Consider the following 27,454-nt stretch of genomic DNA (forward strand, 5'->3'; position numbering starts at 1 on the left):
ACAGTAAAACATATTTCACAGCGAGTACAATAATTTAAATCCGTTACAACCAACCAACAAGAGCAACAAGTCTCTCAATGAGAGTCATGTGATCCTGGAGGAAACTAAGATCAGGTCCAGCCAAGTATTCCTAAGTGCCATTTTACTCCCGGAACAAGTGCGTCTTGAGCCTTTTCTTGAAGGTGGGGAGACAGTCAGTGTCCCTGATGGAGGTGGGGAGTTGATTCCACCATTGGAGGGCCAGACAGGATGAGAGCTTGTGTTGGGACCGGGCGCTCTTGAACGGTGGGACAACCAGACGGTTGTCTGAAAAAGACCGTAGGTGGCGGGTCGGGTGCAGTCCCGTTCACCGCTCGGAAGGTCAGTACCAGAGACTTGAATCTGATACGGGCCGTGATGGGAAGCCAGTGGAGGGAGATGAGGAGCGGGGTAACATTGGAGCGTCTGGGTAGATTAAAGACAAGACGGCCTCTGCGTTCTGAATCCTCTGGAGAGGGCGGGTTGCGGTGATCTATATCTGATTGTAAAAGTAGGTCTACACATTTTGCATATTATTATTGATGGTATTGTTGCTCCCGTTATTTATTTATTTTATATCCATTGTTTTATATTTTGTTTAGAACCCTGGTTTGTTGCTTACCGAACAAAAATAACGTGAGAGAAGCATGTTTAGCCACTAGATGGCAGTGCATAACCGAGAGGGGCGGACATCCATGTCTTCTTCAGCTGTTAGCTAAAAATGTAAACAACACATTTGCCCTCACTGACTTATGGACACAAGTGTACGCTCTGCAGGTTGAAGATAGACATTACTATAACGAACTGCTACATAGAAATAGCCTACTCGCGCTAGTTTTGAGGTGATGCGCGGCGTATTTATTATGTTATTCTTTTGTGTTGTAATGTAATGTAAATGTATAGGCTACTATCTTCCTGTTCTGGTATTTCGTACAAGCAGTAGGCTACTGTACTGTAACTGTCACAAAAGTTGACTTGGGAAATCATACATCAATACACAACAGACTCTTGAGTCTGTAGAAGTCACTGGACTCTTCTGTGCAAATGCCACCACTTACAAGTGTCAGAGGGACTAAAAGGTAGGACTGTTTTGCATTGAATGACTAGTTCATGTCTGTGTACAGTATGTAGTGTCGTTTCAATTTGAAGGGATTACACTTGGTTACCAATTTAGAAACTATGGGAGATCTAGCAAGCTTGCAGTGAATGATCTGAGTTGCATAGATATCTTACAGTTTTCACATTTGAAGAGGTAATCATCTAGGCTGTGAATAACTCTGCTCTTCCTGTTCAGGGAGTTTTTATAGACACTTTGAATAGATACTTTGTTTGAATAGAAGTCTGAGAAATAGCAAATACACATAAAAATACAATTTTGAAACATTAAATGAGCAAGTTAACACTTTCAGAAAGCCAAGTTACGTTAAGCACAAAGTTGTGACCTGTAGCTACACATGAAAAAAACCTGCCTGCTTTAATGAATGAATTATGTTTTTATAACATTTCCAAGGCCAAAATTAGATTGGAAGTTTGTGCAGAGATTGTGCAGTATTCAGAGGGTCCTCTTTCCATCATGGTTCAACCAGAATGTGCTGATGTTTGGGACGCTACTTTGTGTTACACTGACAGGTATGGCTGCCCCGAGGCTCAAATTATTTTAATAATTGTGTAAATAAATAAGCACCAACCTTCTGTCACATTTCTACAGAACTGTAAAATAGCTAATCTAATACCCTACCTTTTGTAGGTCTTAACGTTTCAACATTACATTTTAGTAGTCAACTCCTAACGACACGCTGACTCATATACTTTCTTAGAACAGCTTATCATTTACCAAGTGGGGGTCATTCCAAGCCAGTTCTACGAGGTTCTCTCCAACAAGGACTATGGAGGATTCCGGAGCCTGGTTGGGTTTGCTGTCCTATTGATACTACTGAACTCCTCTGTAAGTGAAAGTTGCTGGTGCATGGGTTTAAAAGGAAGTCCTGCAATCATATACCACCTACACTAGTATAACCACTACAATTTTGCACCCACTCTTTACCACATTATTTCCTCTGAATGAGGAGGAAATCCCCTGATGGCCACCACTTTATTTACATTCGGCTTCAGAAAGGAGTAAAAAAGGCTTGACCTTTTCATCAAAAGCTTAGCTCAGCAAAGATACTGTGATTGAATCATGAAAGTATGTTTGGATTGTACTAAATGATAGTCGACTGTCAAAAAGAAAGCACTCAATGTTTCTGCTGCCTAAGCTTGTGAAATCTAATCACTTTCTGTGGTAACCTTGTCTTTTACTCCTGTTTTACAAGGTCAGGTCAGTCTGTCCTTTATTATGAGCCATAAGCCATGCATCTAGAACTTTCCAGGAGGCATACTGTCAATAACAGTGGAGACCGAGCTGCACCCATTTTTATGACAAGCGTGACAGTCTGACTTAAAACTGTAATCAGAACTTAGGTATTATTCAGAATATACATTAATGACCAGACACTTTCTTGCATCAATAGTACAAGGCAAAGGCTCTTTGTCTGTGTTTGAGTGGTTTAGGTGGCCTACTGTACATCCTCTTTGACTGTATAACACTTGTTACATGTTTCTTCTTTGGCGATAATGCATGCACATTGTCTGTCTGGCAGCTCAAGAGTATGGACCAATACATTTGCAGTCAGATGTACGTGAGCTGGAGGAAGACACTAACGGAGAGCCTACACAAGGCCTACTTCCAAGGAAGAGTTTACTACACTCTCAACGTGCTCAGGGAGGACATTGACAACCCGTACGTAACCGAGCAGCACATACACTCGCACACACCAAGGAAAATACAGCGTTGTATAGTGCAACGAATCGAGCTGTCGTTCCATTGGTCCATTTTGTGTTTGTCAGAGACCAGCGCATCAGCCAAGACATAGAGAGGCTATGCAAACAGATGAGCACCATGGCCAGCAGGCTAATCGTCTCGCCTTTCACTCTGACTTACTACACGTACCACTGCTTCCACAGGTAAGTACTGTTTAGGGGTCAAAGCAAGGAGGTAGCCACCATCTAGACATTCCCATCAAAGCAGTGCCTTGTACTGAAATTCAGATGGATAAGGTTAAAGTTGGCCTATTTTTTTGCCTAAAATGTGCACTGAATAACATTTAGTCAGCATAGCATTGAAACATTTTGTTGTCCATTTTTTCTCAGAAAAGGATAACAAATACATGTAAAAAGACGGTGATGTGTGTACGATGCTAAATCACCTGACTCGATACTTGTCCCACAGCACCGGTTGGATTGGTCCTGTTAGTATCTTTGGTTACTTTGTGATCGGGACTCTCGCTAACAAAGTCCTCATGGGGCCCATCGTGTCAACACTGTTTGAGCAAGAAAAACTGGAGGGAGACTTCAGGTATAGTGCCCTTTTATTTGAGTCATGAGGCATTTTTGAATGGAATGAAAAAGGACATCCTCAAGAGTACCTTCTACTGGTTGTGCTTGGAGATGCTGAGTCAGCAAGGTTAAAACCAACCCAAAATGTAAATGTGTGGAATGTGGAAGTGAAAGGTCAGATGTAATGTGGGTGTTGGAGACTTTCCATTAGCACCAGAAGATTTCACCATCTCTCCACAGATCCATATTGAAATCACTTGATTGATACACCAGTCAAGTATGAGATATACGCTATACATTTGTTCTTGTGTTGGAAATAGCATACTGTGCATTGGAAAAATAGATATTGTAAGACTGTTCATAGTCAATCTCATACTCACTCTAAGAGTCATACTCTTCAGTCGAGTCATACTCTAAGAGGTATTAGAGTATATCGTTTTTCGAACAAAGCTACTTTTGAGTAATATGACTGAAGCTCAGAGTTGGTTTTTACTCCCAGGTTCAAACACATGCAAATCCGTGTCAACGCAGAATCTGCTGCCTTTTACAGGTCAGTCAACCATTGTTTCTTCTATTAAACTGTACCACCTAATTTACTTTTCAATATAGTTGTTTATGTAGTATGATTATATGGGGGGGGCTTTATTCCCTTAACCTACGGGGGTGTGTTTTTGTGTATAGAGCTGGAAAAGTGGAACACATGCGGACCAATCGCAAATTGCAGACACTGCTGCATACTCAGAAGACCCTGATAAATAAGGAGCTCTGGCTTTACAGTATGGCTATCAACTCCCTCGCATACACACACACACACGCTCACACACACACACGCTCACTTACTCACTCAATTGCAATCCTCCATTCAAATGACTCCTCGATTCCTCTCCTGTCTTGTCAGTTGGAGTGAACACCTTTGATTACCTCGGTGGCTTCCTCAGCTACATCGTCATCGCCATCCCCATCTTCGCTGGGCTTTATGACGGCCTCGGCCCCGGGGAGCTGAGCGCTCTCATCAGTAAGGTAGGCCTTCCCTCAGCCTGGTTCCACTTCCTTGCCAAAGGAGAGAGTCTCACGAGCAGTGGTTGCCGTGACACCCAGGGTCTAGGCAATGGGATTCAACCACCTTGAGTCGGGGGGGGGGGGGGGGGGGGGGGGGGGGGTTATGGACGTGTGTTACTTAGATGTTCCACAAAGTGGGATCTTGTGAGTGTATGGATTGTTTGTATGTGTTTAGAAACACATTGATGAGGTGTGATTTCATATTTTGCTAGGACTTATGTTGAACTTGTAAACATCAGAAACATTTTGTAATCTGAAGGACCCAGTCTCAGTAGTAATTCCACTATTGGCATCGTGGTGGCATCATACGCTATGTAAAACTAGCTGGAACTGAATCTGTTACTGTATCTCTGAATGGGCGTGTTCATAAGGTCACCTATGCAACCTAAAGTTTGTTTCCACGTATAAATGCATTCAATCTTTTTCTCTCTCTCTCTCTTTCTTTCTTTCTTTCTTTCGCTCTCTCTCTCTCTCTTTCTCTCTCTCTCTCTCTCTCTCTCTCTCTCTCTCTCTCTCTCTCTCTCTCTCTCTCTCTCTCTCTCTCTCTCTCTCTCTCTCTCTCTCCAACTCTCTCTCTCTCTCCAACTCTCTCTCCAACTCTCTCTCTCTCCAACTCTCTCTCTCTCTCAGAACGCCTTTGTCTGCATCTACTTGATAAACGGCTTTACTCAGCTAATAGACCTGTCAACCACTCTGTCAGATGTGGCCGGATACACCCACAGGTACGCCGCTGCATACTGATGACCTTGCAGAGTGTGTGTGTTGGTACGGGCGGGCGGGCGGGTGGGTGGATGTGTAAGCGTCTGAATCTGTCTTTCCTGGTTGTGCCAACCAAATTCTGTCTGTGTGTGTGTGTGTGTTGTGGATAGGATTGGGGAGCTGAGGGAGGTGATGGATGACATCTTGAGGAGGCAGTGTGACTACGACCCGGCGTCGGGGGACACTTACGACTTTGACAGGTAGTTCATTTCAAGTCAAAGTATTTCAAACATGGGAGTCAGATGGCTGAGCGGTGAGGGAGTCGGGCTAGTAATCAGAAGGTTGCCGGATCGATTCCCCGGCCCTCCAATATGACGTTGTGTCCTTGGGCAAGGCACTTCACCCTACTTGCCTCGGGGGGGGGGGGGGGGGGGAATGTCCCTGTACTTACTGTAAGTCGCTCTGGATAAGAGCGTCTGCTAAATGACTAAATGTAAATGTAATGTAAATGTGGAACTTATCCCCCCATTTGATCCAACTCCTCTGGTTACATGATGAAACACCATATTGTTGTTGCCTTTAAAGGAAGTGTCGCATTTTGGACACGTGAGTGAGAAATACATGTTTATCTGGGTTTACTACACTTATTATGACCGAATATCAAATCAAAGTGCATTTATAGACCTTTCACAATGGGGGATTTACTCTAACAATAAAAACACATGACGTGTATCATTATAACATGTATCTGTCGCTAACTATTAGCGTGTGAAGTTGATGAAGTAAAGCATAGCATACATACAGTTAGTGACATTTGCTAGGCCTGTGACTCGAGTTTTCTGACTGTGGTGCCTGGGACACAGTGACCACGTCCATGGGGGCCCAGTAGACACGGCCTTCATCCTGGAGCGACTGTCCTACAAGTCCCCCTTCTCGGACGAGCTGCTGGTGGAGGACCTGAATCTGAAGATCAGCCAGGGCTCCAACATACTGGTGGTGGGGAACACAGGCACCGGCAAGACCTCCCTCCTCAGGGTCCTCAACCGCCTGTGGGAGGCTCACAGTGGTGAGGCCCTCGCCTTGTGCTCGTCAGTGTGTTTGTATGTGGCCCGGGAGCAGGTGGGTCATCAGGGAATGCTTTATGGTGTTTGCCCCTAGGGGTCTATCATGACCCGCATGTATTTCAAAACCTTGACATAGATCTGAAGTTGAGAGAGGGAGAGTGCTGGAGACGGGTGGGGGACTGAGTCAGAGGGTGAGAGATGGAGAGTGATTAACAGGGGGAAATGGTTTAAAAACGATTGACGTGATTATGTTATGACAGCATTATGGGGCTTGGGGTACAGTGCACAATTTTACTTTGGCATTATTAATACCAACGACTAACAATCTGGATGATAGTCACATCTGCATTGTAAATAAAGTGTTTATTGTAGCATCTACTACCACCACTAATATTGTTGCATTTATAATTAGAAATGACTCACAGAAGTGTGCACACCCATTTCATGCTGTCTCTGTATGGGGGCTGTGATCATGCTGTGTCTGTATGGGGGCTGTGATCATGCTGTGTCTGTATGGGGGCTGTGATCATGCTGTGTCTGAATGGGGGCTGTGATCATGCTATGTCTGGATGGGGGCTGTGATCATGCTGTGTCTGGATGGGGGCTGTGATCTCCCCAGGTTTTGTCCAGATGACCTCATGTTTTGGGCCGAGGGGGATCCTCTTCCTGCCCCAGAAGCCCTACTTGACTGACGGGACACTGAGAGAGCAGGTAGCCCACTCACAGCCCTCCCCCCCTCTCCCCCCCCCCCCCCCTCTCCCTCCTCCGTACACACATGACAACACCACATAGTGAATACAGTTCCGGCCCCAGTAAAGGTGTTCTACAAGCCCTGTCAATCGTTTAAAGCTTTGACCGATGTCATTTCATGACATAACTCATTACGCAACCTTGTTCTTTGACTCAATCTCGGCTTGCACTATGACTTGGTTTAGGTAAACAGAGGTCTAGTTATGGTAAATGTGATGCCATTTAATGTACAGAGGGTTTTTAATAGATTCTTTCTCTTCAGGTGATTTACCCTCTGCAGAACATTTACCCTCAGTCAGGTATGGTCAGTGATTTTTCCTCCATTTTTCCCTGGGATTAATAAAGTACCTGCCTGTTGCAAGTCAGATGCAAGTTACTAGAGAATAGTGTAAATAGTACAAAATATTTAGGATTCTAAATGTATTCCTCAGAATGGTTATTATTCTGAGGAGGTCCTACATCCATGGGGGATTAACGGCTGCATGTTTGCAGGGTCAGTGGACGACGAGAGAATCTTACAGTATCTAGAAGTGGCAGGAGTGGTACGTTTATATGGATTTCAGTGTCAAATCCTTTCGCTGCATATATGTCGATATTCATCTGAGATTTGTCATAACCCCTGCTGTCTGTTTAATTCTGTAGTCTAGTCTCCTGAAGAGGACAGGGGGACTGGATGGGGAGGTGGACTGGAGCTGGTAAGAAGTGACAACACTAGTTTGAAGGTCAAAGAGAACAGTGAGGCGAGCATACACACTTGCTCTTTTCCAGAACTCAGTCCGTCAGTTCCATGCATGGCTACGTATTTGGCAATACGCTCCATAAATATACATATCGTTGAGTTTTTTCTTTTTCATTTATAGTGTTAGTCTTCTAGTCAGAAGTCATGATGGCTTGCCTTCTTTTTCCTCCTCTATTTCTGCAGGTATGATGCTCTCTCTCCAGGGGAGATGCAGAGGCTCTCCTTTGCCCGACTCTTCTACCTACAGCCCAAATACGCAGGTTAGTCCTTGGGTTAGCCACAAGACTGACCTAATCACAGGAGCGAACAGATCTTCATTTAGGATTAAAAACAAGACGATGTCAGTGAATGATGATGTCACTGTGGGAATGTAAGATTTTCCATACGGCGGTCGCATTGGCCACATCTGTATTTGAGCATGACTCTCATCGATGTCTCTAAATGTAAAAAGATACCGTATGGAACTTCAGGAACGTGACCTTTGTGAAAACACGTCACCGTGACTTTGACAAGGCGGTGGCGCTTCCAAAAAGAAGGCATTGCATCAAAGACACAGACCACAAGGCCAACAGTCGGTGTACATATTCATCATGGCTGACTTCATAACCTGGATATGTGGCTTCTACAAAGTGTTCCTCCCCTGTTTTTGCTACGTCTCAGTGCTGGATGAGGCCACCAGTGCTCTGTCGGAGGAGGCCGAAGGACAGATGTACCGTGCCTGTCAGCAGCTGGGGATGACTCTGCTTAGTCTGGGCCATCGCAGCAGCCTGGAGAAGGTAAACTCCACCAGGACCCAACCTGCACCAGATTAAGCTCGCCACAGAGGTCGACTATGCAGTTTCAAATGTTATTTAAAAAAAGAGGCGGTTTGTAGATATGTCTGTATGTTCACTTTTTACAACAACGGCAATCTTTGTTTCAAGACCTGTTTGTGTTTAAGCGTCAAAGGAGGAAATTGTCGTAGAACAGGGAACTGTGTTTCTGTTTTTTTCTGGATAGTCTTTAGATGTTGTAAAGCAACAGAATGTTAATGCTTTAGGCCACAGAGGACAATACTTAGCAGGATCTGTTTGTGTCTGTCTGTTCCTCCACAGTACCACGATGTCCTGTTGAAATTGTGTGGAGAAGGTCGCTGGGAGCTGACCAATCTAAAAAAGGATGTATGATTTAGCTACGGATTAAGTATTCATCTCCAAATAACTGTGCAGTATGAACCAATCATTTTTATGTCGCTTATTTTGTCCTTGATCAAGCTGAGAGAATAGGTGCTTCGAACTCAGTTAAAAAACACTATTCTCTTCATGAGTCTTTTTTAAATGATCATATTTTGTACTACAATAAAAGCTTAATTTTAACGTGACTGTTAATGTGAAAATGTGTGGTCAAGCAAAGTGCACTTTGTACAGAAACATTTCAGAGACAGATATTTTAAGTGCTTTGTGTGGAGCTTTATTACCCACATGATAAAGAAAATACATTGTTATGCATGCATGAAGCAACATTATGATAATGCGTTTACGCAGTAATTACTTATATGGAGACTGGTAACATACTACATGCATACTAATTACCGTAAGGCATACAAATGTAAGTACAGTACAGGCAATAGAGCTCTCAATGTAGTGTCAATCAAAACATTTTCCACAAATATGTTCCTTTTCCATCATGTTTTGTGGAATGCTTCATTTAAGCACGGAGAGGGAAAGAAAGAAAATGGCACTCTACTTCTGCTGTTCTCTGTTTCCACGGAGACGCTCGTGACCCTGGATGACTTCCTGGACGGCCGTGGGGTCGTCCAGTGTGCTGAGGTCACCCAGCTTGTCTGTCTCCTGCTCCACCACACTCCTCAGAACCCGACGCATGATCTTCCCTGAACGCGTCTTTGGCAAGCGCTTCACCACCTTTAAAACACCTGTCACTCTTAGCATGATGACACGTACCATGATGCAGCCAGGATGCATAGTTGGATGATATATTCATGATGTCATTCATAATCTACGTCATGTTATTGATCATTTTTGTTGATTCTCAACCAGAATGGTGCATACAACTTTGTAAAGAGAGTAATGCTTTCAGCAAACATTCATACAATACACGTATTGTATGAGAATATGAGCAAATGATGCCGTAGAAAGGTATCTTTTCATGTGAACGTCACTATTGGGCCAGTTCTATCTGGGATGTTTTATTGTTTTATTAGCCGATTATTCAACTGTGATATGAGAGGTAATCCTGTTGCCAGCTGCTGTCAAATATGAACTCTTTCCTGACGGATTCATAACTGTGTGAAATGTGTTTGACTCAAGGTTATCAATCTTAAACTGAATACAATGTGCACATTTTGTGGACTTGTGTGAATTTTTCTGTAGATCGATTGCTTAATTACCAAATAAACAAATCATTAAAGGTATTTGTGTTGTAAGGACAGAAAATTACCTCAAGGTAGAGCCTTAAAGACTGAAAGTCAAGGCTGTAGCCATGGAGTCAACATTGGGGGGGACTTTTTTTATTTATTTATTATATTTCGGGCAGCGTGTGTGGTTGCTTGTTGTAGCGTAGCACATTTATATTTGTATATCAATATATTGGGGGGGACATTTTGACCAGATTTGAATATTGGGGAGATGTGTATTGTGATTACGGCCTTGCTGAACGGCCTTGCTGAAAGTCCACAGAAAATAAATACACAATAAATGACTCGACACACATGCTCATGCATGTCCCCTGTTGTCACCAGGCTAAATATAACTCTTAAACATAATTGTGTTTTAAACATTTCAGAAGGGAAAAGTAGAGTACTGTACCTGGATGTAGTCTGGACAGGCATACTTGGCTATGCTCCTGGAAACCATCTCTGTGATTCGCAGCGCCAGAAGCGCCTCTTGGACCTCGACTCCTTGCTTCAGCACCACAAATGCATACACCCCTGTAACCACAAAGTGGTTAGGTTCTCCCTTAAACTATAAACAGGAATCATTTACTTCAAGGAACTGGTTGAACGGTTTCAATGACTTAATGGTTTCGCTGAAAGGTGCCGAAACTTACCTTGACCTTTGATGTCATGGGAGTAACCAATGACTGCAGACTCAGCTACTCCAGGGCACTGGTTCTAAAAGAGAATATTCCGAGAATGACAACTACCTGTCCAACTGGACTGTTTCTCTCACATTTTTTCCGACCATTCATGTTCAACTTATCTATAACCCGTTATAACTGGAGCAGGATCGATCTATGCTTAACCATCTATACTGACCGCAATTGACATAATGCTTAAACTTTTATTTACTTAACCAATACAGGTTATTCTCATTGAGATCAATCTCTTTTTCAAGAAAGACCTGTTCAACCCGTGCAGGGACTTTCTTATTTGTTTTACTCCTACAATGGTCTGCAGCTAACCAGGCGCGGTACGTACCACAACATCCTCCAGCTCAGCAGTCCCTATCCTGTGGCCGCTCACGTTGATGACATCATCAAGACGACCAATGATCTGATAGTATCCCTCCTTGGAGCGGTAAGCGCCGTCACCGGTGAAGAAGTAACCTGTGGGTGTAGAGCTGTTGGAGTTCGGAGCGTAGAACAAGGCATTTCCTACAGAAACACTTCATTACAGTTTGTGGTACAAGGGAAACTTGGTATGGGGGAGGTTGGCAGACATCCCAACCTGCAGAGACTCCCCCCCCCCCCCCCCCCCCCCGGGACGCAATCCGGAGGCATGAAGTACCCCCTCAACCAGCACGTACACCCCCCCCCCCCTCCCGAGACGCTGTCATGCTATGTTATGCACATATCTCTACCAGAAATGACCATTTGACAGTCTCTCGCTCGCTCAAAATACAAAATCCCAGATTTCCAGGAGATTGTGTAGCATTTGCGGGTGTCAGGGAGCCGCTTTTGAAATGCGGGAGACTCCCGCACCTTCTGGGAGACTTGGGATGTCTGGGTTGGGCTTTGATCTTATTTTCAATACAACCTTCAACCCCTTTACAACATCCACTTACCTTCCCTATACAGTTTATACCATTTATTGTCATGTACCTATTGTAACCTTGATCAAAAGTATTTCATGGTGGCCTGATAGATCATCTACAAATGTTTAATAACTACAAACTGTGATGGGCTACACTGGTTAGGGCTTGGCATGGAAAACAGTGAGTGGATCATCTATGGAGTACCTAGGGTCACTCATTGAAATCAAGTCCAACCGTCTCTTACCATACCTGGGTAGGGCTGGCAGTAGGTCTCGGTGAATCTCTGGTGGTCGTTGTGGATAGTGCGAGCCATGCCAGGCCAGGCCTGACTTATACACAGTGCTCCTGATGCATCGTTGGCACTGATCACCTTACCCTGAAAACAACAGCCCACCACTAATATTGATATTGATCCAGCATGACTGGATTCAATTGGATTTACATTTGAAAACGTTGCCCCATGTCGGTTGTGGTGAATTTGTAAGAAATGTCCTTGAATAAAGGAGTTCTATTGGACTAACCCTAACCCTATACAGTATGGCCAATTGTTTCTCCACAGACATGTGGGAAATGTTGTTGTATTCCTTGCTGATGTAGAAGCTGTACAACTACATGATTAATGATTTGACCCCCACAATGGTTGGTAAAAAACGGGAAGCGTTATGTACGTAGATGACCGCGCACAAGAGTAGAATGTGTGGGGAAAACAGTGGCTACATCACCGTGATAATGCCAATCTTTAAATTCAAATGTCAAGATATTTATGACCCAGTCTGTCGTCAACAACATTTGTGTCTTCCTCCGTTTGCCAACCACTTTCAAACGTTGTCAAATGGTACACAGTGCTACTTAAAGTCCTTCAAAACAGGCACAGCTGTAGCCCTCTTAATACAGATTATCAGATCGAGGGAGTGTTCGGCCTCTTAGCGGGAGACAGCGAGAGCGAGAGAGAAACAGAGAGGGGAGATCAGCTCAGAGACCACTCCAACTGTTGGACCAATCTGTGCCTCTTCTGGGAGCAAAAGCAACCCGTCGGCCATCCGGTGGACTACAGGTTTTTAATAGGGCAGTTGGCACGGGCCCCGAGTGTCTGTTGTCGGAAAAGTGGGGGGTTGGGTTGGAGCTGGTATCAAAAGTGATCCAGCTGGTGCCTGTTTACAGCCTCGTCCCGAGGCCCCTGTTGGTGTGTGTTTGTCTTTGTGTGGGTGTGTGTGTGTGAGTGCAGGGACCCTCCCCTGTGTGAAGGGCACGCCACCTCGCTATCCATGAGCGCCGGCTTGATCCCGAAGAAGGGCCGCATGGCCATGCCCGGAACGATCTCTGCATCCGGGTCTGAAGGTCTAGGAGAGATACAGATCCCTCCTGTCTCTGGAAGACCAGAAAAATACACGTGATTCAGTAGTGGAAAATGATCCCTCATGTTGTTCTTTTTTAGCATTAGCTTTCAGAGGTGAATAGATGAAGGCAGATGCTGGGGAGATACATGATCAGACTCAATGACCTTTCTCTCAAGAGCTGCTTAAGGGAACACAAAGCAAACAAAGGATAGCAGAGAAAGTGACAAAACATTTGGCCATGCGTGGAAGAAATCTGGGAAATAAACCGTTCATAAGCCCCCAGAGCCTCACTACAGATGTTTGATGAGACGCATCACGGCCGCATTGAGTAAATTCAACACAATTAGGTATGATTCGCTCGCTGGGACCCAATGGTAATCTGGGGACGGTGGCACAAGCTGAGTGTGCCGGCCGTAAGTAGGACACCAGGGATGATCCGACAAGGGGGCGCAGTGCCAACGGCCGGTCAAAATCTCTGATTTATCCTCTAATGGGCTACTTTTGGACAGATCAAACTGCCGGCAATTATCAATAATGCCATTTACTCACTAATTGGAATGGCGGAAAAGACAAAAAACATAACGAAATAACAACAATATAATTCTCTTTCTGAAGTAGGGTATTTGGGTCATATCTGTGTCTGTAATGCTTGACTCACGCATGTTTAATTATGAGTATTTGCCACTCCCATGTTAATTAACATTCTTTTGGTGGATTTTGTAATTACCAAATGAGTCTAATTTGTCGGGATTGTGGCTGACATATATAGGGTCAACATGCATGTTACCTCCTCTATAATCTATTTATCAGGGAAATCAGCTTTAAAACCTGCAGTTATACTCCCTGCTAAACATCTTTGGTAGATGAATATTGGTTACAGACCAGCAATTATGTTTGTGCTGACATAACAGGACAATAATACTGTACTAATATCAAAATGTGTGAGTTGTACCCTGCATTTGTCTTTCATCACCACAATTCCAAAGGAAGCAAGCCTTTCAGAGACAGGGGTAGCCATTATTCATACTCCATTATACAGACTTACTGCATCTCCTGTCTGTTCTCTACCATGGAGAGAGAGAGAGAGAGAGAGAGAGAGAGAGAGAGAGAGAGAGAGAGGAGAGGGGAGAAAGGGGAGAGAGGGCAGCCTGTGCAGCCAGTCTGTCAATTTATCAAGCAACAGCTTTTTCAACGTGTACAGCATCTACAGCAGTATACAGCCATTTAGTGGATGACTGCATGTGTGGGCAACGGGAGAGCAATTTATAGGAAACAGACTACAAAGATATTATCTGAATTGCAAGTTCACCCTCACAATGAAAATGATATTGAGAAGAGATTTTTATTAAAATCTTGCCACAGTTCAGCTTTTCTTGTGCTGCAGATAACAAACTAAATGAGAAAACAGATGGTTTGAAGGAATCAGGAAGAGATGGAAAAAATCCATTCCAGTGTTCTAATGGCTTGTAACGGGATGTGGACGTGTGCAAGAGAGTAATATATTTATATACATGTGTGTGTGTGGTGTGTGTGTGTGTGTGTGTGTGTGTGTAGGGGAGGGGTCTATTATAAAATACTGTCATTCCTTTCTTGGTGGGAGGAATGGGCTACTCTCCCCTTTAAGACTTTTAGTCTCTATTCCCCTGCTTGCTGAAGCTCCCTTCTAGAAAGTTCATGAACTCTCCATTTCTTTACATGGATTGTGTTTATGCTGTCGGTGGACCAGATCCTGCTCTATTAATAACAGATCCAAATGCAGAGTTTAAGCCGCCTAGCTAATATTCTATAACACAAGGTCTTGGAATGACGTGGCATACCCACTAAAATGTTTGACCTTCCATTTATTTCATGCCATAGATTTTGTTGCATTGTCCTATGCACTGCTGTGATTTAAATGTTGTTGTTACACTGTAATTAAGTAAGTGTGATATTATTGTTCCACTATAGTATTATTTTTGTTCATTGTGCCTGGTAACTGAGATTTAGTTACTTTGAGGATGTGGCTAAGTAAATATAGACCGTTCCTTGAGTCTGACCGCCGGAATACTAAAGAACTATACATATCTAATCCTTGATCTTCTGCTGTACTTGCTACATGCACTATTTTGGATGTTGCATTGCTTTGGATGAAAGTGTCTGCTAAGTGAACACAAGATGAAAAGGTCCAATGTAATGAAGACAGTAGGGTGAGGATCCCAGTTACCTGTCTGCCACCAGGTGTCCACCACGGGACATCGGCCGTCCCCTACCACGCGGTGGTACCAGTCCCAAGCCTCTCTGTTGATTGGCTCTCCCACTGGCAAAGGAAACAGGGAGGAGTTTATCGGAAACTGGCAATGGGCGTTGTTTGTCAGAGGGTGTGTGTGTTTGGGCGGGGGGCTATTCTGGTATTCTAACATGTGTGGCGATCCCCTACATAATGAGGGCGACAAGTTCCCGTTGACCTCTAGGGAAAGTATGGAACATGTGAAGCCAGCAGAATGGAATGTGAAGGGTAATCATCTAGCAGCGCATCAGAGATATACTGTGCGTGTCGACATGTACAGAATCAGGTTAAGAAGTGAAGTCCTGAGTACATAGCATTGTCACCTTCAAACATCCAACACATGAAGTACCCTTCCATCATTCTTTTTTACAGTTTACTGGAAACTATGCACCCTCTACAGTGGCTAGGCAGTTAGGCTCAGCTATGTGGATCAGCTCCTTTAGGTCACAAGGTTCTCCTGAGTCCTGACTCCTAAGTGAAAAATACCTGCTTTCAACCCTCACACAACCTATTTTCAACATGACGCTAACAACATGGCGCTAACTTAGCATGCTGCCATCGATGTTCAGTACAGTGAGTACAGTGGAAAGACAGAACGGGGTGGCTTGCAGAGGACATTTTGATCTAAGACAGCCTCTGATGTTTGGCATACCAGAGCCCAGGATTTTGAGCGAGGAGCGGTCGTATTTCTGTACCCATTCATCCCCGTACTTCAACAGCAGGCGGATAGCTGTGGGGGCGCCATAAAACTGGTTGACCTTGAGTCTCTGAACCATCTCCCAGTATCTCCCTGCAAACCCCATAAGAGAGACTGGATCATTATTTGGGCTTAATTTCGGTCAACATATGAAAACCAGCAAACAGCAGGTTAAAAACATCTTATTTCACGAGTGTCTGACTATTTTTGGAAAGCTACCTTCCTGTAGATTTAGCTTATCAAATTCTAATATTTGTTATAGTATGTTGTAATATATTTGTTGAATCAGGTTAGTTACAACAGGGATTGGAGAATAAACCTACAGGAGTAGTAGCTCTCCAGGAAAATGGTTGGAAACACCTGTGTTACATGGTTATGTTGCGTGTAAGAAGCATGTTAAATCACCACCAAGGACAGAGGGCCTATAGTGAATATAAACAAAGGGGCTAAATTTAGGGGAAAGGATTGTTGGGTCACGTGCATGTCATGGAGAGCTACTCCCAAAGCAAGAGACGTTTTCAAAGAACACTGTAGAAACCTTTAGTTTTGAGGATGTGCTTTATAAGAATGCATTAAAAAAAAATGATTATTATGAAATGAAATGTGAACACTTTTACATCAGATCATCTATGAAATATTGTGCAACACTTTACATCAAGGTTATATTAGCTTCCAGTTAAACTAAGTATGGTATTAAGAGTTGACGTATTGGTTATTACAAAAGTGTTATAGGCCCGCAATGGGGAAGGGATGCAAGAGATTAGTGGATGTTGTAAAGGGGCAGTTGAAGTTTGTGTACAAACAAGATCAATATTGACATCCACTTAACTCTGGAAAGCCCAACCCAAGTTTCACTTGTGTAATAACTTGTTACTGATAATAACTGATAAACAGTAATGACCTGTAACTACATTACAAGTCCTATGTCACTGCTAATGTTGTTACTTACTAGGTATTACTAGGGATTGCTAGTTAACTGCAATTCCTACAACCAACAATGTTTTTGTGAAAGTATTACTATATAGTTACATGGTAGGTATGTAACATTAATGTAAAAGGATCGCCAAATATTGTGTATTCAGCACTAACGTCACCCTCAACTAGGCTCATGTTCTCACCTGGGTCCGGGTATACTGGTGTGCTTTCAAACAGCACCGTGGTTCCTCCGTTGGAGAGAGGCCCATAGACGACATAACTGTGCCCCGTTATCCAGCCAATATCTGCCACACAGCCAAACACATCTCCATCGTGGTAGTTGAAGACATACTGAAGAAGAAAACAGGGAAGCAAAGACAGAGTATGTTATTTCTCGTCTTGGTAGGATTTTTTTTTAAATAATGACATCCAATTTGTCTTGACTTTTTGAGTTTTTAACTTTGACTGCAGAATATGTAATAACATTTTACACTTAAAATCCTTTGTTACCCTTGAAGGAATTTGGAGGATCTTATATTTTTCCATTGTGTAACAACTAAATAACCATTTTGAACAATAAATTAATATATATTATCCTAAATAGATAACCAAAGTTACCAACATTCAAATTATTTAACCTCTTGAGAGGGTTCACCAAGCTTAGGCAAATTTCTTTCCCCAAAGACATCTTTGTTGGAAGGGTAGAGTGTGACAAATTGTTACTCAGTAACTTCCTAGTGAGTGTCACAACAAAATTACCACACCATGACCTTTCTAAAAGTACACATAGTGCAAGGCTCCAATCAAAACTTGCTTTTGTACAAGTTTCAAGAAACTGTTTTGCAATGACCCCTTTTGAATTGAGATATGCCCTCTCTCTCTTTTCCTCCCCCAGACCTCAAAACTGTAGGAGAGGAATAGCAGATAAGGCTCACCCTGTGAGTGAGTGAGGCGTATAGCAGGTACCCAGCCTGGGTGTGGACCAGGCCCTTGGGCTTCCCTGTGCTTCCAGATGTGTACAGCAGGAACAGCACTTCCTCACTGTCCAGGGCAACAGGCTCACACACCACATCCTCCTTCATCATCTCCTACAGAGGCTCCAACAAGTCAGCCATTTTGAGTCTTAATACAGCCTTGTCAGAATACCAACATGCAAGAGTGTACATTGTGCTGCATATGCAGTTGGTACATGTTTTCTACATTACAAATGAAATGTCGGACTTGAACAAGGTAATCACAATTGCACAATCGACGGTTAACTGAAATTATCCATATACTATTTGATTAAAAAAGGTTATTGTAAACTATTCAGGCCTAAAACTTGTGAGTCCAATAATAATACCCCCATTATGTAGAAGTATTACTGGATGTTAATGGGTTTACCTCCTCCAGGGGAATGTCTCTATCCGTCATGATGACTGGGTTCTCTGTTCTCATGGCAACAAGCACCTGCCGGACCGAGGGGCAGTTTTGGACGGCTGCATCCACAGTCTTCTTCAAGTCTGTGACTTTGCCGCCTCTTACTCCCTGGTTGACCGTGATGACTGTGCTAGACTGGGCTGGAACAATAGTTGAGCAAATTGACTGTTAGCTGTGGAGACTTTTTAATTCTAGGTAAACACTAGACTGTGATCTTATTTGGGCTACTTTCAATTGAATTTTAGCTTATACTTTCGTTACAGCATGAAAAGAGACCTGATCCAACCTTTATTTAATCTCGATCTTAGTGCAGGATTAGGGAAACCTGACCTTTGCTTCATCAGGTGAGTGAGGACACGAAACATAAAATCCTACTCTTGGTGAAAAATCTATAAAAAGCTCACCCAGTCAATCAAGTAGCCCAAAGCTTTGATCTAACCAATCATTACCCACTGGTCACTTGGGAAAGTCCTTCTCATTTTTAAATCATTTGTGAGGTCATTTAGAGTCCTATTGACACAGTGTGTATTAAAAATAAAAAAATGAGTTGCCTACATGTGTACTTGTAAAACGCTTCCGATAAAAATACCCTTGATTTGACACCGCTGTCACAATCTTGGTATTGAAATAATCAATTTAATGGCGGTGCTTTAAATCATCTTGTCTTTCATTTTTGTCTTAGATTCTATATGTCAGTGGCCCTCTACCATCCAGACAGCCTCACCATCTCTGATTCGATCAGCCAAGGCCTCGGCACTGAAACCTGCAAACACCACATTGTGGGCAGCACCGATACGGGCACAGGCCAACATGGAGGCCACTGCCAGGGGGCAGGGGGGCATATAGAGGGTGACACAGTCCCCCCGACACACCCCTTGCCTCTTCAGCAAGTTGGCCAGGCGACATGTCAGGTCCAACAGCTGTCTGTGGGGAGGAATTGCACAAATGTTTTTTGGGGGAGTTTGATTATTCTATTCGAAAGAACATGTTGTATTAGGTTAGGAATTGGTCATGGTGAAACACACAATCATGCTAGAAAATAAGAACAACATATGTTTAGCTGTACTATTTGTTCATGTCATGTGACCTTGATAAAATAGGCTATTTTCTAACCTGTAGGTAACCTTGACCTCAGACCCTGGTTCGTCTCTCTCCCAGATCAGGGCAACTCTTTCTGGGCAGGTGTGTACATGTCTGTCCAAGCAGTTTACTGAGGCACACACGCATTCATTGACAAGTATGAGAGCCCTTGTAGGACAAAATTAATTATTCGCCTCTCACACACCATAGCCTAATTCTTTCTCACACTCAGTATCACATTCTCTTATATTCACCATCATACTCTCACACATCATACTCACACATAATTTAGCATTGATGTAATAAATTGTGTTCCGTGTACTTATATGTTATGTTATGCCAGGTGCTTGCGTTGTCTTGTCTTAAGAATTTCAGTGCCCAGTCTTACCTTGTGTTATTCTGTGTACCTGACAAATAAAAGACTTGAACTTGAACTGGAAGGGATTTATAGCTTAATTGTTTGAACACAGTGCATGCTTTCTATAAACGTTTTTTTTGACCTTGGAAGCGAGTCTTTGTCTCCTAGCCCTAACCCTATAACAAGAAGGGTTTTCATGTCATGACAAATTGGATCAGTACCATCCCTCCAACTATAACGAAGTTTTCCTACTGTAATACTAATATGAATCTTGAATCTTGAATATTCCATGGGATATGGGCTACTCTTGCATTTTTCCCTCCAATAATAGCATGTTGTTATAAACAAAGCATGTAAAGACTTTAGTTAGTTTGGAAAAAATGTAACCTTACCAGATACATTTATCTTCCCCCCCTCGAACCACTTTATATTGCCTTGAGCCAAATCACAGTTCTGAACGGAGGAAAAGGCACTTATCCAGGAGAGCCGTTGACGCGCAACTGCGCCCCAAAACCTGTCACATTCGATGACAGAAAACTCGTGCAGTCCCGTATGGTCGTTTACACCTAAAAATCCAGCTGCCTCTGGCATACATGCTGCTATATTATAGTTCCTGCCCAAAAGTTTGCTTTTTAAAACTCGTTGTCGATTAAATAAATAATTCAAAGTCGATGAGTAGCATCTCCAGATCTTCCACATCATTAAACTTATGTTGCCATAAAGCGACCAAAACGGCCAAAATCAGCCTACCTAAAAGCCAATCTCGTAAAAAAAATAAAAATAATCATACATTGAAAATCATCTGTTGACAAGAACTCGGGGAACTTTACAACATCTTCAGAGTGAACGGAATGGTTGATGCGTTTAAAGGGGAGTCGCTAAACAATGTGGGCCGACGATTTAAAAAAAAATCATGATCCTGATTGCGCAAACTGAGCTGTATTGAGTTTTTACTGTTTTCTAGCCGCTATTAAAATGAAATTCATATTAGTTTTTTTATTTTCGACCATTTATTATTTGATTGGGATGTTGCGTAAACATGTGTGTGAGTGGATGTGTGGGCACATCAAAAAAAGAATCTATAATAAGATGGAAAATCAGAATAACAGCCACTGATCTTACTATTATTTTACAGAAACAGGGACAAAACACATTGTATCAGTCAGTGAACTGTGTATATGAACTTAGCTATATTTCATTTTCAATACTTACAATATATACATCTGAGGTCAAATGAAAAGCACTCACAAAGGCTTGATTAATTTTCTTGTTTGCTCAAATTCTTGTTTTGACTCCATGTATAGTCTGCAATGTGGTCTGCTAATTTTAGGTCAGTCGATTTATAATATAAAATATTGTGTTGCAAAAAGCAAGTAGCTGCCACTTGTTAAACCAGTTATTACATACATTTGCATTTTAAATGTTCCCTATATAATTATCATTTGTAAATAACATGACCACAGTAGATCATTCTGGGATCAAAGCTAAACCCAGATTGTGGAGTGTCTTACAATGTCAATGAGAGATCACTTTATTATACATGAAAGGCACTGCAACAAAACTAGGCCTTACAGTCTTTTAAAAGCAGCAATTTGTATAATGTCTTTTTACTTCTTCTTTGCCTCAGCTGTCTTCTTCTGTCCTGTATGTTTGTCCAGTTCCTCTGTCTCCATCAAGGGTCCGTCCCCAGAAACTGTCCCCAGCATTTTAGCACTGTGCTCCTGGGCCTTTGCCCTGAGTGCGGCTATGCTATTCTCCCTCAGTTCCTCTTTGGATATGGGTGACCTGGAATCCTTCCTTCTCTCCTCCTCTTCTTCCATCTCTCGCTCCACCACTCTCTCTCTGGCAGGGGGTTGTGGTGTGTCTGGTTTCCCTGGAGACGTGGGGACTGTCGTGTCCATGGACTTCTTGTGCATACCTGTCAAAAAACGTAGAGATTCCGGTTAGGATACATTCCACACAAAATAGGTGTCCACACCTGCAAACAACAACGCTGGAAACCCAGGCGTCACAGTGTTTTTGCTTCTGGGCTGATGACCTCCATCATAAAATGCAAACGGTAGAAATAGAATTGTGTTCATGTGTGTCTGTGTTGATGGTTCTAGTTGTCGTTGTTGGTGTGAACCGCTACACTATGCGCCTATGCTGCTGATACTTGCTTCTTTTTCAATAACAGTCACCCTCTCATAGATTTATGCTAATCTATTGACAGATGTGACGGCCAAGAGAGGCTTTTATTTAAACCCTTCTGATAAAGTGGGATTATCACCCTATCGATTAACCCCTATCATTGACAGAGCCGCCTTTTTATTGGCTCCTAATAAGCAGTGGGGTTACAGAGGGTCAGAGATCACAGCTGTATTTTGGAGCCAAAAAATAAAATGATCCTATGCTCGTTCTTTTACCTGATCCATGGTGTAGATGCAATGGCATAATGAAAGAAACCCATGTAAAAAATCATTCTCTAGCGACATCTTAAAATCCTGTATTTAAATGACATTTTCAAGTCAAGTTAAAGTGAATTGGTGGATGGATGTGTTTCTTTCCCCCTTGCCAAAGCAATCAGGTGTCACGGGTGCAGTTCCTTACCTAGCAGCCAGGGGGCGCAGGAGTCCATGATGCCGTCCTTGGCTGACTTTAGGATGGACTCTGGGAGGGGGATGGAGTGGCGAACCATAGCACCGTACAGTCCGTACTCGGCCATGACACTACTACGACCCCAGCACTTCTCTCTCTTTCTCCACTTGGCTCGTCTGTTCTGGAACCAAACCTACCAGGAGAGTGACATGGGAGATTGAACAACCTAAAAAAACTGAAAAGCACATTGCTTACCTGTCTTCTAAATGAAATTGAGGGATTTCAACGTTTAATCGGAAAACATGGGATGATCTGTGATTAGTTTTAGTGAAGTTGGATGTAAAAGGTTGAAAAGGGATTCTATATGGGAGTGATTCTATATCTAGTGATTCTATATCCACCTGGGAGTCAGGTGGCTGAGCGGTTAGGGAATCGGGCTAGTAATCTGAAGGTTGCCAGTTTGATTCCCGGCCGTACCAGATGACGTTGTGTCCTTGGGCAAGGCACTTCACCCTACTTGCCTCGGGGGTATGTCCCTGTACTTACTGTAAGTCGGCTCTGGATAAGAGTGTCTGCTAAATGACTAAATGTAAATGTAAAAGTAATTTCATGCATAACATTCCCACCTTGAAGATAATAAGACTCAATGGACTACCTATTAATCAATGAAAGCAGGGGAAAACCTTGCCCGGGGGGGCAATGTGCTAGGACTGCCACTGGTTATAGCGTTTACTCCGCAGAAAGGTTGGTTGTGCGTATGTATGTGTGTGTCTCTGTGAAAGAGAGAGGAGAGGGAGTTTGTTAGACCTCCCCTCCCCCTAGCTCCTCAAGTGCCTAAATTGATTTCCACAGTGTGAGTGCTTTGCCAAGTAATAGCCTCCCAGCCTTAAAATTCCATGTGCATATAGATGAGGAGGTGAGGGGGGGGGAGACGAGCAAGAGAGGGTGGCCAAGGAGGCGGATGATGGGGTTTTATGTGTGCTTGTGTGAGTGAGGGGAGGATGCGGTGAGCGGTGGGGGGCAGCGGGCACAGAGAATGAAATTAAAAACCATCAAAGCCAATCGTGGAAAGCTTTTCAGGTAGATTTGATGATAACCTCAATCTCATAGAGAGAGGCCTCTGATGAGGCCTCTCTCTCCAGCAACACTTGGAAGGCAGTGGTGTGTGTGCATGCGTGTGTGTGTGTGTGTGTGTCTGTGGGGGGGTGTGTGTGTGTGTGTGAGCATGACAACTGTTTCTGCGTAAGTATGTGCGAGTGCTTGTGTGTGTGTCCGCATCTTGAATGTGTGTGCGGGCGTGAGCACGGGCATGTGTGCAGGGCTGAGAGAGAGGTGACCTCTGGGGTGCAGGCAGGCTGATTGAAAAATAAGTTAATTTCCAGGCCCAATCGATGGGCGACAGGCTCTTCAAATATCACGGGAAATTAAATCGGTTTGAGCCCAGGAGAGTCCTTTGCCATTGACCCATGCTAATTAATTTCAATGTAGTTATCATTTCATTTTCGGCTCCTCAAGCCTGCCTGACTCCCCAGGGGAAAGGTGGCAGGCTCTTCTGATTCGACTAATTACTCTGGATGAGTAAATTGGGTGTTAATTTTTGGTAGTGTGAAGATCGGGATCTGTCTGTCTGGTCACAGTGTCTGTCTGTCTGTCTGTCTGTCAACTCTTCTTCCTTAACTGTCTCTCTTCCGGCCTGATGTTCATTCAATCTGACTGTCCTTAAAGCTTAATTTCTTTCTTTCTTTTTTTCTTTTTTTCTTGTTTTATTTCAAAGTGTGTACTGTATTTGTTGGCTAATGCAGGGTATCTTTTCTTTTTTTTTGCTGCACATATTTGTGATTTTCCTTCACTTGGTTATTTAAGTATGGCGGAAGATTACAGACTACAGTGATGACATATTTTAGATGGTGTTGTTTGTAGATATTAGAGAGAACTCAACAGACCAAAGGATGATGATGTTATGTTATATCAAATATACCAAAATGCATTGCTAGAAACATTAAAAGACGTAATGATGGCAAAAAAATCTACATCTTCCATTTTTTTCCCTTTGCCATTCGTTTGAATAGAAATGTAATATAATGCGGGACCATGAAATAACTACTTTGAAGTATTAATACATTGTTACACACGAATAATGTACTGTGATATTGCTCCTTGCACACAGATATACAGACACATCCACACAGAAAAGCAAATGCAGATGAAATACCTGTATCCTGTCCTCAGGTAGCTCTGTCTTCATCGATAACATCTCTCTTGCATAGACATCTGGGTAGTGGGCTTCATTGAAAGCTTTCTCCAACTCCTCCAGCTGATAAGATGTAAAAATGGTCCTGTTGAAGTTGTAGAAAATAGAAACCTTAATGCTTTTGTCTTCACATGATTTTTTGTTCCACACTTTTGCCTCTTCATGCCCCTTTTATTTTCCTATTCCATATTCAATTCTAACCTTCAGCTGATCTGATGCTCAATTAAAATAGGCCAAAAATGTATAGCATATAGCAAGTGGATGAGCAACAACATTTGTAGGGTTCACTTTAATAACACAAGTAATAATTACAAACCCCAAAGACTATAGATTACTTTAGAATTGACAGGCAATTTCTGACTATTTGATATAATGTCTTGTTTGAAACGTGTGTAATTAACAGAGTAGGCTACAATTATTTGTATGCCAATTTATGTTTTGTTGTATTGATGTTGTCCAAATACTGAATTGGTCTCTGATTATGCATTTGAATTATCAGATTTTTTTTATACACTACCAAACCAGAATAGTAGCCTATATGTCACGAAGGCAAACGCTAAATAAATCAAAAGTAATTTTGGCTATTTCTAGAACTCTTTTGGGATATTTGGGTAGGCCTATACGATTAAATGTATGATCGAATTTCCGCTTGCACTACCTTGAATATTGTTTCGAAAGGCTTGGCCTTCATGAATTGTCGTTGAATACGGTCATCATATTATAAAATACAAAAGGAAGAGCCTAACACAAATTATTGCATTATTACAGCTATTACATTTATTTTATTCATTAAGCCGACACTTTCATCACAAACAAAATAGCCTGCAAATAGTGCATAGTCGGCAAGGACTGCAGATAATCACAGTTCTTACAGTATTGCAGTGGTTAGACACAGTGTAGCAACAACAACATCCCAACAAGAATAGGCTACTGCTTAATATTAAATGTTTTACCTGTGGCGTCTTTTCTTTCTTTTCTTGCTCTGGCACATTGAAGATTTAGAAAAATTCTTTTCACTGGAAGATACTTCGTCTGAGTCTGGAAATAAACATCAGTGTAAGATGCACGCCTATGATACAATTTATAGCATTGCCATATGTTAGGTCTTCCGAATTCAGCACCATTTTCATAGTAGCTTATCCTATTTGATAAAGATAAACTAAAAGCTATAACAGAATTCTAAAAACATTGTTTAATTTGCCTATAAGCTTTTTTTTTCGTCGTCCAAAACGAAAGTGTATTAGGCTACGTGAATTAACATTAAGGTTAGGCCTACCCTATCAGTTATGGGACTAATATATATATTTTATTAGTGTGTATTTCTTTTTTTTAAATTAAATATCAGTTTTCCTTCTAATATACATGTAATATATAAAGTATGTGGTGTGTTACCGGAGCTGGCGGAGTGATGGGCATCCAGCTGTCCCATAGCCCTGTTGAGCGGCTGCAGGTGAACGTTTTGCGCCTCCGATAACACTTCAAGAAACGCAGGCTGGCTGTAAAACGAATGTATACCGCCTGGTCCAATTATTCCCATACCAACCCCGACGCCCCCTGGACCAAGAGCCGACCTAGAGGCCAGCAGGTGCGCCCTGGGCGGTAGAGATTCCAACGGACGGCGCGGGGGGGCAGACGGTTCCTTGTTCAATCCAAGAATCTCTTGTATCCCGAAACCTGTGCACCTGTGCGTCGTAGACCCGATCTTTAAAGGCTGCGGTCCCCCATGATTTGCGGGTGAGGCCATTTTCTGTTTATTCAAAGATTCAGAAAAAACCGTGCCTTCTTTGCCTGTCATGGTGTCTGATGGTATTCCCCGATTAGTTTTTCCAACACTAGCTAGTCCCTGGTGCAATCACCAACCCACACTGCTATTCTCCCTCCAGAAATTCCCTTTTTATCCAACAGGTTCATCGCGCCAGGGGTCACTTCTCGTCAGCCAATCACTGAGTGAGAGCGATTGTGCGTCCAATTCCACAGTCAACACAATGGTCAAATGTTTCCGTAATAGTTGATCAAATTAAATTCATATTTGGTCAACAGTTTTGATTGGTTAAAATTTACGAAAATATAACACCGCTGTTTAAGTCGTTTGAGACACATACCAAATATTTTTTTTAACAAGATAACAAAAGTGTGTGTTGAAAAAAGCCTACCATATACCACGTATAAACATATTTCCAGAAAAGCATTGGCTACACTGTTACTTTCACTGGAACCCACTTTCAAGGCTCTATCCCATCCTTGTCATGATGATTTCATCCAGGACTCATTGGATCGTAAAATATCCAATCAGCAGGATTAGACCCTGAACTCCAGGCAAACCAGCATAATTTGTTGCAGGTTTAGTCTGTGTCTAACTGAATTTAGATAATAACTCCCACACAATAGGCTAGCCTACAGTCCTCAATCGAAACATGACAGACCAAAGAGAATTCGACAGTAAATGTAGGCTATGCTTTACCAAAATAACACTAGCCTTCCTTTTAGGAGGTAAAGTAACCTATGGTTGTCATTTGTGTGTTTATTGCCTAATATTAGATTACTGCTAGGCCTATTGATAGCCATAGTACACACGAATTATAGACTATGTTAATGAACATTAACGAATATAGCCTGCAGACTATTACTACATGCCTACTTATTGTAATAATAGAACAACAATATTATACTAACGTTAAAAGAGTGTTCACCCATCAGCAGGAGTATTCCTCACGTTGGGTTTTAAGGAGGTTAAAAACAGGATATGTTTTTGACTTGTCATCAATAAGTAATCTGACATCTAAAAAAAATATATAGTCTACGTTGAATTTTGAAAAATATTAGGCCTACTGAAGTTATTCAATTCCTTATTACCAGTATAGAGAATAACTAATTAATTT

At 42.5% G+C, this 27,454-nt stretch overlaps 3 protein-coding genes across 5 annotated transcripts; 1 reads left to right on the forward strand and 2 right to left on the reverse strand.

The window, feature by feature from the left end:
* Positions 1-447: 447 nt before the first annotated feature.
* Positions 448-9,064, forward strand: abcd4 (ATP-binding cassette, sub-family D (ALD), member 4). Of its 3 annotated transcripts, none has more exons than XM_047021939.1 (19): positions 448-529; positions 1,529-1,647; positions 1,836-1,963; positions 2,658-2,797; positions 2,905-3,021; positions 3,287-3,412; positions 3,893-3,943; positions 4,075-4,169; positions 4,292-4,413; positions 5,083-5,174; positions 5,322-5,411; positions 6,015-6,217; positions 6,835-6,926; positions 7,228-7,264; positions 7,458-7,507; positions 7,608-7,660; positions 7,888-7,964; positions 8,365-8,480; positions 8,799-9,064. In XM_047021939.1, exons 2-19 carry the CDS (start codon positions 1,614-1,616, stop codon positions 8,868-8,870), a joined length of 1,695 nt encoding a protein of 564 aa, XP_046877895.1. In that variant the 5' UTR covers positions 448-529; positions 1,529-1,613; the 3' UTR covers positions 8,871-9,064. The 3 variants fall into 3 exon arrangements, with proteins under 3 accessions (XP_046877895.1, XP_046877896.1, XP_046877894.1); XM_047021940.1 differs by having other exon boundaries at positions 1,841-1,963; XM_047021938.1 differs by lacking the exon at positions 448-529 and adding an exon at positions 550-1,097.
* Positions 9,065-9,153: 89 nt separating this feature from the next.
* On the reverse strand, positions 9,154-20,599 carry LOC124468902 (acetyl-coenzyme A synthetase 2-like, mitochondrial). Its single transcript, XM_047021936.1, has 14 exons — positions 20,140-20,599; positions 19,423-19,519; positions 19,034-19,233; positions 18,274-18,449; positions 17,826-17,978; positions 17,094-17,241; positions 15,931-16,068; positions 15,216-15,308; positions 12,931-13,043; positions 11,925-12,051; positions 11,120-11,247; positions 10,750-10,813; positions 10,509-10,630; positions 9,154-9,605 (listed from the first exon to the last, which is right to left on the reverse strand). Exons 1-14 carry the CDS (start codon positions 20,447-20,449, stop codon positions 9,426-9,428), a joined length of 2,049 nt encoding a protein of 682 aa, XP_046877892.1. The 5' UTR covers positions 20,450-20,599; the 3' UTR covers positions 9,154-9,425.
* A 755-nt stretch (positions 20,600-21,354) lies between these two features.
* LOC124469089 (visual system homeobox 2-like) lies at positions 21,355-26,377 on the reverse strand. The gene is made up of 5 exons (XM_047022179.1): positions 25,968-26,377; positions 25,529-25,613; positions 24,537-24,660; positions 22,337-22,517; positions 21,355-21,665 (listed from the first exon to the last, which is right to left on the reverse strand). The coding sequence occupies exons 1-5, from the start codon at positions 26,368-26,370 to the stop codon at positions 21,355-21,357; spliced, it is 1,104 nt and encodes a 367-aa protein (XP_046878135.1). The 5' UTR covers positions 26,371-26,377.
* Between the last annotated feature and the right edge of the window lie 1,077 nt (positions 26,378-27,454).

Source organism: Hypomesus transpacificus, chromosome 6 (genome assembly GCF_021917145.1).
Source record: "Hypomesus transpacificus isolate Combined female chromosome 6, fHypTra1, whole genome shotgun sequence".
Lineage (NCBI taxonomy): Eukaryota > Metazoa > Chordata > Actinopteri > Osmeriformes > Osmeridae > Hypomesus > Hypomesus transpacificus.

What these genes read in the sequence shown, in the direction of transcription:
- abcd4 (XM_047021938.1), top strand. Translation starts at nt 1,063, where the DNA reads ATGCCACCACTTACAAGTGTCAGAGGGACTAAAAG. An exon ending in TGAGCGCTCTCATCAGTAAG is followed by an intron (nt 4,414 to 5,082) that starts GTAGGCCTTCCC and finishes TCTCTCTCTCAG; the next exon opens with AACGCCTTTGTCTGCATCTA. An exon ending in ACGGGACACTGAGAGAGCAG is followed by an intron (nt 6,927 to 7,227) that starts GTAGCCCACTCA and finishes CTTTCTCTTCAG; the next exon opens with GTGATTTACCCTCTGCAGAA.
- LOC124468902 (XM_047021936.1), bottom strand. Translation starts at nt 20,449, where the DNA reads ATGATGTGGAAGATCTGGAGATGCTACTCATCGACTTTGAATTATTTA. An exon ending in CTACTGCCAGCCCTACCCAG is followed by an intron (nt 11,248 to 11,924) that starts GTATGGTAAGAG and finishes CTACACCCACAG; the next exon opens with GTTACTTCTTCACCGGTGAC. An exon ending in CCATGACATCAAAGGTCAAG is followed by an intron (nt 10,631 to 10,749) that starts GTAAGTTTCGGC and finishes TTGTGGTTACAG; the next exon opens with GGGTGTATGCATTTGTGGTG.
- LOC124469089 (XM_047022179.1), bottom strand. Translation starts at nt 26,370, where the DNA reads ATGACAGGCAAAGAAGGCACGGTTTTTTCTGAATCTTTGAATAAACAG. An exon ending in CCATCACTCCGCCAGCTCCG is followed by an intron (nt 25,614 to 25,967) that starts GTAACACACCAC and finishes GTTTATTTCCAG; the next exon opens with ACTCAGACGAAGTATCTTCC. An exon ending in AGAAAGAAAAGACGCCACAG is followed by an intron (nt 24,661 to 25,528) that starts GTAAAACATTTA and finishes CAACTTCAACAG; the next exon opens with GACCATTTTTACATCTTATC.